At 36.1% G+C, this 13612-nt stretch overlaps 1 protein-coding gene across 1 annotated transcript in view; it reads left to right on the forward strand.

Moving 5' to 3' along the window:
• Positions 1–1275: 1275 nt before the first annotated feature.
• MGAT4A (alpha-1,3-mannosyl-glycoprotein 4-beta-N-acetylglucosaminyltransferase A) overlaps positions 1276–13612 on the forward strand; it is a 429885-nt gene continuing 417548 nt past the window's right edge. The window contains exons 1-2 of the mRNA XM_053707698.1: positions 1276–1404; positions 4384–4687. Coding sequence (XP_053563673.1) covers positions 4594–4687 — 94 coding nt within the window. The 5' untranslated portion in view covers positions 1276–1404; positions 4384–4593. The remainder of the gene's footprint in view (positions 1405–4383; positions 4688–13612) is intronic.

A 13612-nucleotide genomic window follows, 5' to 3' on the forward strand; every position in this document is an offset into this window, starting at 1 on the left:
TTGGGGCCAGCAGATTAGGGGTTCATAAGTGTAGGTAGGTGGTGGCGACATTGGGGGCGGAAGAATAGGGGTTAATAAATATAATGTAGGTGGCGGCGATGTTGTGGGCAGCTGATTAGGGGTTCATAAGTGTAGGTAGGTGGCAGCGGTGTCTGGAGCGGCAGATTATGGGTTCAGAAATATAATGCAGGTGTCGGCGAAATTGGGGACGGCAGATTATGGGTTAATAAGTGTAAGATTAGGGGTGTTTAGACTCAGGGTTCATGTTAGGGTGTTAGGTGTAAACATAAATTGTATTTCCCCATAGGAATCAATGGGGCTGCGTTACTGAGTTATACGCTGCTTTTTTGCAGGTGTTAGACTTTTTTTCAGCTGGCTCTCCCCGTTGATTCCTATGGGGAAATCGTGCACAAGCATGTTACACCAGCTCACCCCTGACTTAAGCAAAGCTGGTATTGGAGTGAGTTATGGAGCAAAATTTTGCTCTACGCTCACTTCTTGCCTTTTAACGCTGGGTTTGTAAAAAACTTGTAATACCAGCGCTGCAGGAAAGTAAGCAGTGAGAATAACGTGCAAGTTAGCACCGCACCCCTGTTACCGCAAAACTCGTAATCTAGGTGTAGGGTTTTATGGTGACTTGTTTTGCCGGCCCTATGGAAATAGCGGTACGCCCCATTTTGCGTGGTGTGTATGAAACGGTTTACCGCACAACTTGTATTGTAAGCAACTTCCATATCATACGCTTTTGTGACAATGCATTTGTTAGCATCTGGGCTAATGGCATATGTGTTTTTCCCAATGTGTAAAAGTATTGCAGATAGTGCTGCAATAAACTGCTAGTCATGGGCAAGCTCATAAGCTCCAACCACTGTTCAACAAAGGATACCAAGAGAAAAAAAGCAAATTTAATAATAAAAGTAAATGAAAAGTTAACCGTCACAAACTTTGTGAATAAAGAGGATTTGTTAAACATTGACTTTAGTGTGCCTAATTACTGACTAGGGAGACCATTCAGTGAATGAAAGTAATTTGCTTTGCATTTACCTTTAATTTCTCAGTCATATGAACTGCTCTGTGCACGCAGCGCGTGCTCGCGTGTAGTAGCGAACTTACACACGCCCACTTTTTTTGACACATTATTGACAGCGGAGCTCGCGCTCAGGGGAACGCAGGATTGCAATTGGTTAGAAGAGCTGACATGGGCGGTATTATCAAGAAATGGGTGTGACGTTTATTTTAGCAGATGGAGGCTGGGGCGGAGGAGAGTGAGGCAGTGACAGAGAGGTACCCGGACCAGCTGACAGCATGGCACCTGTGTGATGGAGACAAGGACACCGGATACCGAGCTACAGCCTAGGGGTCTGTTTCACATGCACATGGAGACTCTGCTGAAACGAGCGCAAGGTACATAGCTTTGATGTAGGAGGCTACCTGATTGGCTACGGATTGTCCTGGCACTGCACCGCTGGGGACATGTGTCGGAGGGGGAGCACATGATTAGGGCACCTCGTATCTTCAGCCTGGGATTATTATGCACTGTGTCCCCAGGAGGCACAGCTTGTGACAAGGACACAGATGGAAGTACGCAGTGACAGGATGTTCCTCGACCCTTTGGTTGCCAGAGCGCTCTGTAATGCATTACATAGGAATTTGTTAGTCATCTCAGTGTGCGGTGCAGTCCTCTATGTGTAAACAAGGGGTTAATAAGCAGGCAACGCGTTGTGGTCCTCTAGGTGCGTTAATTAGCAGGTAATGAGTTGAAACACTATGCAGACAGTGGGTACTTTGTGTTGCAGCCCTTTTGTGGCAGAACCGGGTTAACACTGTCTTGCTGTGTTTATAAAGGGATCACTTTTTCTTGTCCCCCATCTGTCATAATGCACAGCTGGCTCCTATATACATGGAACGTAATGTGTTGTGCACAAGGTTTTCTATGCCTGGAAATCTTAAATTTGTCTAAGTCTGTATAACAATAACTTATTAATAGCTTTTACTGAACTATCTTAGAGTTAATTGTGGACTTTCTGTACTCTGTCTTTAAGGAACTATTTCTTGAAATTATAATAAATAACTCATTTTCCTTAACAGCAAAAATGAAGCTATTGAAAAATAAAAACATTTTTTTAAACACATCTAAATGAGTATATTACAATTTTCCATTGAAGAACAATTTATATTCTATGGTTTAATTTAATGATCTATGTTTGCATAATATGCTTATTTTGCTATCTGTGTCTCTTATTATAAAATACTAAAACATAAACATTTAATGCTAATGGTAAAAACTTTTGCCTTGTTTGATAAGAGTTTTACTGATATGCTTATTTATTATTGTTGAATTTTATTTTTCTCTGGACATTCATTGTTCCTTTACATGATTTAGAAGAGTAGTGTAGATTACACATTCAATACAAATGAATTGATGGTTGCTATGGGCTTTTTCATGACCAATTGTAGCTGTCTTTGGCAAAGCGAAAATAATAGCTATATTTGTTATAAATAGGTATAAATATAGTTATTGTCCTTTATATGTTAATCAGTTTATTCATTTCTGTTTGCCTTTTATCTTTGATGGTGGTGTTAAACAGGCAATTGTTTGATATTCTCACATATCTGTAGCATCTGGATTACCTTTTCACATACCCTATTTAGTTGTTAGTGACAGACTGGCTATGGTTGAAGTAATAATTTATGTGCTTGTGCACATGGGGGATAATCAAGGTGGTTTGAAGTTATCTGTGATCAAACAGAGAAAAACTTTTAAATGCTGTTCTTTTTGTGGCCCTTAAAGATCTAAGTTGGACATGCAATTAATGTGACTGTGGCTTTCAGACCTGTTTGCAGAGAACACCAACATTTCAGGATTTAAAGAAAAGCAGTAAATACATGCTAGTTAACGATGCATTCAAATAAAAAAATAGCCTTAGGATATGTAGATATATTTTTGCAATTATTTTAGGTGTTTAAATATTGGATATATAAGTGTAAAGATGTAGTTTCTATAAAGTAATGGGTGCCATCATGTATGAACTCATGTTTCCCCTATCTATTGTTTCTGTTGAGGACAATTTGGGACAGATACAAAATTGCATTAAAACACATAAAAACATGCAATCAAGGCTGTGTGGAAACCCTGTTTAGATGGTTACTTTATCAGTCATATGTTCCACACAGCCTTGTTTGCACAGTCTTTTTATTGCCTGATTTATAATTGATATATTGTGATACTTGTGATATGTTGTGATATGTTGTTTTGGCATTGCTGATGAAAGGAGAAGGAACAAAATGCATAAAAATAAGCAAACCAGCCGCATGTTTTGGAAAACAGGAAGCAGTGCTCTTGTTGAGAAACAATGGGAGATTAAACATATGTAGAACAATGTTTTAAAAGTCCTGGCTCCTAAGTGTTTAGCCTGTTTGCTTCTCTTTTTATATGTACAATGGATAATATTTAAGTTTAATGTCCCTTTAAGTTTTGCATAAGCAGACCACACTGACAAAATTAATAAAAAAATTTTGATCCCATCAAAGTAAAATTTGGAACCATCTTCCTTTGTGTAGATCAGCTACTTCATGTGTAAAACTAGAATTCTTCTTTTGCTGCCTGTAATACTGTATGATTCATGTTTGGTATTCTATATTATGTTCGTACCCTTAAAATGATATAAAACCCAATTTTTTTCTTTTATGATTCAAATAGAGCATGCATTTTTAAGCAACTTTCTTATTTACTTATCAATTTTTCTTCTTTCTCTTAGTATCTTTATTTGGAAGCAGGAATGTAAGCTTAGGAGCCAGCCCATTTTTGGTTCAGCACCTGGGTAGTGCTTGCTGATAAATGGCTACATTTAGTCACCAATCAGCTAGAGCTACCCAGGTGCTGAACCAAGAATGCTCTATCTGAATCATGAAAGAAAAATTCAGGTTTCATATCCATTTAAAGGTAAAATTTATAAAAGTACTTAATTGGATAGAAAAGCCAAAATTAAATTTGCATGATTCAGATTAAACATATCCCTTTAAGACCCTTTTAAATTAATTTCCATTATAAAATTTACTTTGTTAATTTGGTGTCCTTTGTTGAAAAGCATATGTACATATTCTTAGCAGCAATGTGCTAGAGCTAGCTAATGATGGAGTGGTTCCATACATTTGTTGCTTGTTATTGGCTCACCAGATGTGATCAGCTATCTCTCAGTAGTGTATTGCTGCTCTGGAGCTGACTTTAACTATGTGTTTAAATTATTTGCAGGGGTTAAACACACAGTTATTAATAAGCAATAGTGTAATAATAAAATGCTCTAACATATCAGAGCATTTTCCTTTTTCACGTTTATATCCCTTTATATTAATGTTTGTTAATATATTTTTATTTGTTCACAGAGGAAACTGAAATCAAGAAGGCAGTTATCTAATCAATGGAAGCAAACCTCCTTTCTGTTGGGCATAACCATGAGAGCAGTGACTCATTTGTTGGAGCAAATGAAGTGGGGCTACTTATGTGCTAGATTTATTTAAACCTTTTTTTATTGGTTAACCATAATCAATACCAAGAAGAGCAGAGACTTCTAAGTTGTGTGATGGTGCAATGAAATGAGGCTCCGCAATGGAACTGTGGCAACCGCTTTAATCTTCATCACTTCTTTCCTCAGCCTGTCTTGGTATACAGCCTGGCAAAATGGGAAAGGTAAGTAAATATTCAAGTAAGCCTAAGATATACATTTGGGGAACTGTGAACCTGCTTTGATATGTTTTTTTATTTATAAAGCTGTTAAAGAGATATACTCCAATTTTTTTCCTGTTCCATCTAAAGAGAATCCTTCCTAATATATAACAGTGCTTTTTTTTTTTTTGTTCCTGTGCTAAATAAACCAACTTTTTATGCGGGATATGTCTGTTTTAGATGCACACAATCAGGCACTTTCTGTTAGTTGTACCTTCAATATAAACAGATTTACCTAATTTTATTTACACGAAAATATTTTTAACTGCTGCTCTTTTATATGCACAATAAAACATTTTTGGTTAATATGTACCTTTTTAAGGAAGAATGATCACTTACGCAAAAAGGTCTCATTGCTGAAGGGTCAGTACAGTTTTCTTTTTTCCTTTTTTCATCTATAGCATAGAGTGTCATATTGAGATGTCTAACAGTATTCTCAATATAATAGTTATTCATTGTGCATTGTATTATCACTTGAGGTTCTGCTAGTTATAGTTTTACCAGCTATGGCCTAGTTTCCATTGACGGGGTAAACTTTGGAAACTAGTGGTAAAAACATGTATCTCCATTAACCCCTTAACGACCAGCGCCGTACCCGGTACGACGCTGGTCATTATACAGTCCTGGTCGTCTCTCTGCCTCACTCAAAATAGCACTCTGTGGCCCTCTCTGCCTAGGACAGTGGTGGTTCTGATTGTTGGTGGGTGGGAGGCTTAAGTAGGGAGGCCGGTGGGCGGCCCATCGCGGGAGTAAGTGCGTCATTGAGGGGGGAAGAAGGGAGGAATGTGGGGGACCCCATGTGGGATCTGTTAACGGAAAGGGATCTGGGATGGGGAGGGTATTTAGGGGGGGCTGCTACACTACAGGAAAAAAAATGTTTTTTTTGTTGTTTTTTTTTTTTAAATTAGCCAAATTTGCAGCAAACTGGGTACTGTCAGACAGCTGCCAGTACCTAAGATGGTGGCGGAGGGTTAGAAAGCTTTTTTTGGGGGGGATCAGGGGGGAACCTACACTTCAGCAAATATATTTTTTAAAAAAAGGCTTTTATTTTCATACTGGACTTTCTGCCTGTACTTAAGATGGCGGTGACAGTTGTGAGGTGGGGGAGGGAAGAGAGCTGTTTGAGGGGGGTCAAGGAGGGATAAGGGGGTGGAATGTGTCAGGTGGGAGGCTGATCTCTATACTAAAGCTAAAGTTAACCCTACAAGCTACCTAATTAACCCCATTCACTGCTGGGCATAATACAAGTGTGGTACGCAGCAGTATTTAGCAGCCTTCTAATTACCAAAAAGCAATGCCAAAGCCATATATGTCTATTTCTGAACAAAGGGGATCCCAGAGAAGAAGCATTTACAACCATTTGTGCCATGATTGCACAAGCTGTTTGTAAATAATTTCAGTGAGAAACCTAAAATTGTGAAAAAGTGAACCTTTTTTTTTTCTTTCTTTTTTTTTTTCATTTGATCGCATTTGGCGGTGAATTGATGGCATGAAATATACCTAAATGGGCCTAGATCAATACTTTGGGGCCGAATGGAGCTTAATGCCCATTGTTTCCGGCTTGCCGGAAACAGAAGTTATGAAGCAGTGGTCTAAAGACCGCTGCTCCATAACTTGTCTGCCTGCTCTGAGGCGGCGGACAGAAATCAACCCGATCGAATACGATTGGGTTGATTGGCCACGAATCTGCAGGGGGCGGTATTGCACAAGCAGTTCTGGTGAACTTCTGGTGCAATGATAAATGCCGACCAGCACTTCACTCGATTGTGGTCCCGTGACCTGTCCGGAAGTGTCGTTTCTCAGGTATAAACAGCGGCAGATGCTAACTCGTTAAGAAGGCGTCCAAACCTTCAATCAATACTTGATACTTAATGAAACAAAAACGGTTGTGTGATCATCAAGCTGTGCAATTTAGTTTGCAGTGTGAACAGCAACACATCATACGTGGTACAACAGGTCAGATAAATCCTACGAGTTTCATGCCCGCAGGCACTTCGTCAGGTATGGTGAAATAACTCCTCCTTTGCTTTATACATTAGAAAACATTACAATTGCATTCAAGTGCTGTGGTAATTAAACATTAAAGTGATACATACTCTAAATTGGTGTCGATTAAAAGTGCCATTATTGTTACTATTTTTACTACACTATTTTGCTAATGTAGAAATACAAAGTTGCCATTAACTTTAATTTAATAAATCCTTACTATCCCTAGTCACAATAGTATTGAAACATATATTTTATGTAAATAAATAAAACTCGTATAATATAAAGTATCTCTTAAGTGAACATATACAACTGGTGAAACAATCTACTATTGCCTACTAAATTGCAAAACACGCATAATGAGACTAAGCTGTAATACAGAGTGACAGTTTTTTTCTTCACAAAAACACTCTACTATTGTTCAAAATCACGTATGTATATTTATAAATAAGTGTAAACCTTTTCAAATGTATTTATCTTAAAAGACAAAAAATAGATACTATTGTTACTTTTACAGGACTGGGAACAAATTAAAAAATATACATTATGTGTAGATACATTGAGAAGAACATATGTATCAACAATATATTAACTGTCAACTCTTAACTCTTAGTTTTTCGCAATGTAATTCACTGACATTTCTTAAGATTTCTGGTCATACACTTTCTATCAGAGAACAAACACTAATCCTAGATTGTACAATTTAAAAGTAACATGACTAAATTATGACAACGTTTCCAAGCATGGAGTAAAATATTTTGATTAATTTCTGCCTAAATTAGTGTGTTCTTTTCTATACCAGCATAGCCCTCTATTCAAGCTATATTTAAGCTATATTGTATTAAGGTGAGCACTAATAGGCAAACATAGATGAACCCCTTATGTAATATTATGATCCACTTATGCAATATTATGATACATATTTGTAAACAATAAAGTTATACATATGTTGTTTAGTAAAACACAAGCAAATTAGACCTCAACTTGACTGCTTTGTCTATTCTTAAGGCGTTTCTATATTTACTATGTGATTAAGTTATAAGTTGGACCCTATTACATATTTCGATGAAACTATATGTATATTACAGACTGTAGTTTCATACACCAGTGTAGGTCTTCAAATCCTATATCATATTAATACCTAGGAGAGTCCCTGTTTGGAGCATATAGATCCAGTAAGCTTCTTTTCAATTTAGCCTAGCTAGTCTATTCCCTCCCCTAATGTCATTAGGAACACAATCTATGGCTTGAAACAAAAACATATTATCCATATTGGGCCCCCCCCCCCCACTATGTGCAGCAAAATGCTTGGCAACTGGGGTTTTGGGGGGTCAGCACCTATTGAATTGATGTGTTCTCTAATGCGTTCTTTTAGAAGGCACGTAGTGCGCCCTGTATACTGTTTTGCACATATTTTACATGTGATCATGAAACGCGTAGGATTTATCTGACCTGTTGTACCACGTATGTGTTGCTGTTCACACTGCAAAATAAATTGCACAGTTTGATGATCACACAACCGTTTTTTGTTTCATTAAGTCCAAACTTTACCACCTCAATGGAAACTAGGCCTTAGAGTGAAGAACTCCAACATAAGAAAGACTGATACAGAAAGAGGTATGTAATGTGATTGTGAAAACCATGTGCTTTATAAAATATGAAAAGGCTGTATGCTGAGTGTTTTTATGCTGACAATTGTCTTGCAGCTGGTATTTCTACTGTTGTTACATTTTGAGGAGTGTAAACTTTATATGTTTTTTGTCTTTAGCTTCTGTTTCTTGGATCTGTTATTTTGTACCAAAGAATATTCACAGATGATGCATAAAAATATAGCACTTTGGCAGTTATGCAGAAAAAAAAAGCTCTGTGCATGAGAAAGCCAGAAGTGTCTCCTGGGAAACTAGCTAGAAAGGAGGAAGGAACTATTTCCAGCATGCTAAATCTATATGGAAATGTTCTCATTTGTTAAATTAAATATTATAATATAATAATATTTTATTCTGTAGCCCAATGCATTTTTTACCTTGTCCTGCTAAATACAGTAAAAAGCCAAAACTCAAAGGGAAAATTGCTGCATTGTACTCCAGAGGTAGTTATGTCATAATAGTGATGATGGAAAACTGGTGCATTCATTTAGTAGTGTACTTTGATTACATCAAGTATATCTTTACTTGACAAAGGTGGATTAACTGCTTAAAGGGACAGTCAAGGCTAAAATTGTTATTGTTTAAAAAGTTAGATAGCGCCTTTACTACCCATTCTACAGCTTTGCACAACCAACATTGTTATATTAATATATTTTATAACATTTAAACCTCTCAATTTCTACCTGTTTCTAAGCCACTATAGACAGCCTCTTATCACATGCTTTTTTATTTGCTTTTCACAACAGAAGACTGCTAGTTCATGTAGACCATATAGATAACATTGTGCTCACACCCGTGGCTCCTGTACAACACAGCTAAAATTCAAGTCAATAGAAAATAAATAAAAAGTCATGTGATCAGGGGGCTGTCATAAGAGGCTTAGATACAAGGTAATCACATAGGTTAAAAGTATATGGGCTGTGCAAAACTGGGGAATGGGTAATAAAGGGATTATCTATCTCTTTAAACAATAAAACATTTTGAGTTGATTGTCCCTTTAACTGACAGAGGGTTCTGCAATTGTTTGCTAAGTCTCCTATCACAAACAGTGATTGCCAAAATGTCTGGAATTGATCAAATAGAGAGCTTCTTGAATCTTGGCATATTTGTCTCCATTGGTGATCTTTCAGTCTGCTAATTTGGTCTGTTTTCTATCCATTTGGATCTGAAACAAATGGGATGCTCAGGTGGGAAGTGGAACATTTTTCATTATTTCCCATAGATTTTGGACTGTATGGGGACAAGCAGTTTACCTGGCAAATATACTTCAGAGTTTGTCAAATCTCAAGAACCAGGTAACAGCAGCCTTTTAAGGAATATTAAACTTAATGTCTATGTTTAGGAAAAAATGTTTAATGAACTTTAAATTTTTATTGTTGCCATGTTTCCTGTAATTTTAATTCTGAAAATTGTGGTGAGATGCATAAGTACATGTGAGATTTTTAAAAGTGACTATACTGTATTCTCTGTTCTAATGCAATACACACTATACATTTATCAAGAAATTAAGTATTTGGTGCTGTTAAACATTATTTGAATTACTTAGAAACATAGTTTGCATTTTAATGATTAAGTGTTTGTTAAAAGGACAGTCTACACCTTAGTCCTCTTAACGTTTTACCTTAGATTAAAGGGACAGTCAAGTCCAAAAAAAACTTTCATCATGATTTAGATAGGGCATGCAATTTTAAACAACCTCCCAATTTACTTTTATCACCAATTTTGCTTTGTTCTCTTGGTATTCTTAGTTGAAAGCTAAACCTAGAAGGGTTTTATGCTAATTTCTTAGACCTTGAAGACTGCCTCTAATCTGAATACATTTTGACCACTAGAGGGCATTAGTTCACATGTTTCATTGAGCTCATGCACGTAAAGTGACCTAGGAGTGAGCACTGATTGGCTAAACTGCATGTCTGTCAAAAGAGCTGAAATAAGGGGGCAGTCAGCAGAGGCTTAGATACAAGATAATTACAGAGGTAAAACGTGTATTATTATAACTGTGTAGGTTATGCAAAACTGGGGAATGGGTAATAAAGGGATTGACTGTCCCTTTAAGCTGCAAATAGCCTCCTACACCCTTTCTATATCATGCAGCAGTAACAGTAAAAACAAATTATTGTAAAATGAATATTGTTTTTGACTGCTAAGCTCAGCCCACTGATGACACAGTCTGGGCTGCATCTAGGCACTCTGCTGAATAGCATTGTCTGTTGAATCCAACTAGAGAGCCTTTTGTGATTGGATACCATATGCAGCCCAGATGTCATCAGCAGGCTGAGCTTGGCAGCCATTTTAAACTGGCCAGAAACAATATTCATTTTAAAATAACTTTTTTTTTTTTTTACCATTCCTGCTGCATGGTATAGAAAAAGTGCAGGAGGCTATATGCAGCTTAATTTAAGATGACCAATGTATAGACTGTCCCTTTAAGTAGAGAAGCAGGAGGTTCCAGAATAATTATATTTTAGTATGGTTTGCGTATACAACCATTCTTTTATTTTCAGGCAGCTCCCTCAGCTGTGTAGCATGGAGTCAACTTTTTTTGCTGCTCCTCTAGCAAAGGACTTTGGCTTGTGGGTAAATGCTTTGTAAATGCTTGCGTGTGAGGTACATGCATAAGGACCTTGGCTTTTAATTTGCTTCTAGAGATTGGCCCAATTATTTCCTATTGTGAAACATTAGTGATCAAATCAATAACCCTTATGTGAGAGCTTTTTTTATGTAACTGAACCAAAGGAACCCATGCAATTCATAACTGCTTAGGAGTTTTTAATGGGTACGATGAGATTATGCACCAACATACTAAGGAAGTGTTGTAGTTGTACATATTTTCATCACCTTGTGTAAGATCCAGATAGTACAATCTCATCTGCACAAAGGGTTATTTTGTATCTTTCAGTTCATATATATATATTTTTTATTTTTTTATATATGTATTTCTAAAAATTTTTTATATGTAATATTTTTTTATTGAAGACATGAGCACAATAAATCATAGAGCACATAATAATAATTCAAGAATGATATTACAGAGAAAAATAAAGTAAATAAGGTACATTGTTCACATTTCCAAAGAAAATATGTAGTTGTTTATAGATACAATCTAATAATATCATATGGGAGTCTAAAAATAAGGCATGGTATACTAATACACAGAAAAGGAGTTAAATGGACTCTAGCCATACATTGAAAATAAGTGGTACCTTAGTAACATAGAAGAAAAAATAAGAATACGTCTTCTTTTTAATATGATAACAGAAAACAATAAATTAAAGAAAAATAAACCAAAAAAGCAAAAAGAAAAATAACAGCAATTGTATTTGTTACGTATAAAATGCAAGGTAAGGAGGAAGTTGAATTACCTTAGAAGTTTAAGTGGAGTAATAGAATAAAGATTTGGGATCCTTTCCAGAATAATACAAAAATAAGAGTTGTGGGGGGGGGGGGGGAGGGTAAAGGCTCAGCCTCTCCACTCTTACCTGTCCCCAACACCCCCACCCCATAGTATATCCACGTGGTTCAATTTAAAGAAAAAGATTTTCTAATAAAATTTATTTTCCTATAGTCTTTCCCCCCAGGTCATCACTATTCTCATATAGTGCTCTCCAATCACCCCATAAAGAAGAGTAAATAAGTTTGTGCAAAGGGTAATAAAATAATGTATATATTTTAATAAATCCAAAAAGAAAGAAAAAGATCATCATGAGAAGAAATATACATCATATGAAATAACAGCCCCATCAGCAATAACAATGAAATAAAAGGACAATTACAACCCAGAAACGCAGTAGGTGGAGCAAAAGGAAGCGTACAATTATTTTTAAAACAGATGGTTACACCATATCTTAACCTTCTCCACTTTACCTCTTTCACTATCTTCCAATGCATCAAATTGTCGAGGGAATCTTTGATGTTAGCCAATTTTGAAGAATACATCTTCTCACTATTAATATCACCATAACTAAAAAGTATCTAATTTTCTTATTTGCTTGTGCCCTATCTAAAAAGATTATCGAGTTGATCTCTAAAGTATTAGGACATCCGATTAATATTTGTGAAATATAATATTGGGACAATTCCAAAATTAATGGATTCAACTTGGCTTTTCCTCTTGACATTTAACACAAACATTCCTTCATGAGGGGAACCATTTTGAAATTCTGGCGTACAAAAAAAATGTAACCTGTAGGTACTCAACTTCTTTAGTTGGGGAAGTGTCAAAGATTGCCAACAAGAATGAACTGTATTACCTTCCTTATTCAGTTCAGAAGGGTAAAGTTCAGAATAACGCTTATAAAATTCATTCACAATGTTTTCTCTGTCAGAAACAACTTTATCTAAGATTTTTAAAGTTAACATTTGTTTGTTAGCCTTCTGTTTTTTAACCATACATGCAATCAATTAACCCACTTTATTTCTGTATCTGTATAATCTACCATGAGCTCTTTGTAAGTCTTTAGCAGATTGTTGTTATTGAAAAATAGAAAATTCTCTTTTTTACTTTTAAGTATTTTTTATGTGCCATCACGGAATGTGAAACTAGGTAATCAAGGTATGTCAAATTTAGTCAATACTAAGTTGATCAAAAGTTGTTCTTAGTGATCTTTGGATGCAAAGGATATTATTTCTCATCTCAGTACTGTTTTTGAAGTCTCGCATAGTAGTTCAGGATTGTCTAGATGGATTTTATTGTTCTCAAAGAAGTCTGTCCATTTATTCTCCAGGAAAGATGTGAAACCAGAAAGGAATAAAAAATAATTGTAACCCTTAATAGGTAACTTACACAAAAATTACTGCGCTTGCTGTCTGTACAATTAGTCAACAAATAATTAATTGATTCACCCCAAAGGAACTGGTGGTGAAAATACAACTTCAATATGAGTGTACAATACAATAAATATCAATATTGGAACTTCTAATATCAATGTTAGACTTCAAAACACACTCTATATTTATAATGGATATCACAATCAATATAGTAGTTATTAAATGTGTTATGATAAAAAAGAAGAACCAACAGGCATATCTTTCATGACTTAAGGAGTAGGGTAGAAATACCAATAATGTTACTGCCAATAGGACCTCTTCTATCCTCCCAGTAGATTTCTCCTTAGTGATCAGAGTGGTGGTGCTGCTCCTTCACACAGGGCACTCAGGGGTGCGCTGATTTTAAGAACTGGAACGAAAAAAGCACAGAGCGCATCCACGACTCAAGGTGAATCAAAAAACAATTTATTCCAAGCAATTAATATATTGC

Source organism: Bombina bombina, chromosome 3 (genome assembly GCF_027579735.1).
Source record: "Bombina bombina isolate aBomBom1 chromosome 3, aBomBom1.pri, whole genome shotgun sequence".
Classification (NCBI taxonomy): domain Eukaryota; kingdom Metazoa; phylum Chordata; class Amphibia; order Anura; family Bombinatoridae; genus Bombina; species Bombina bombina.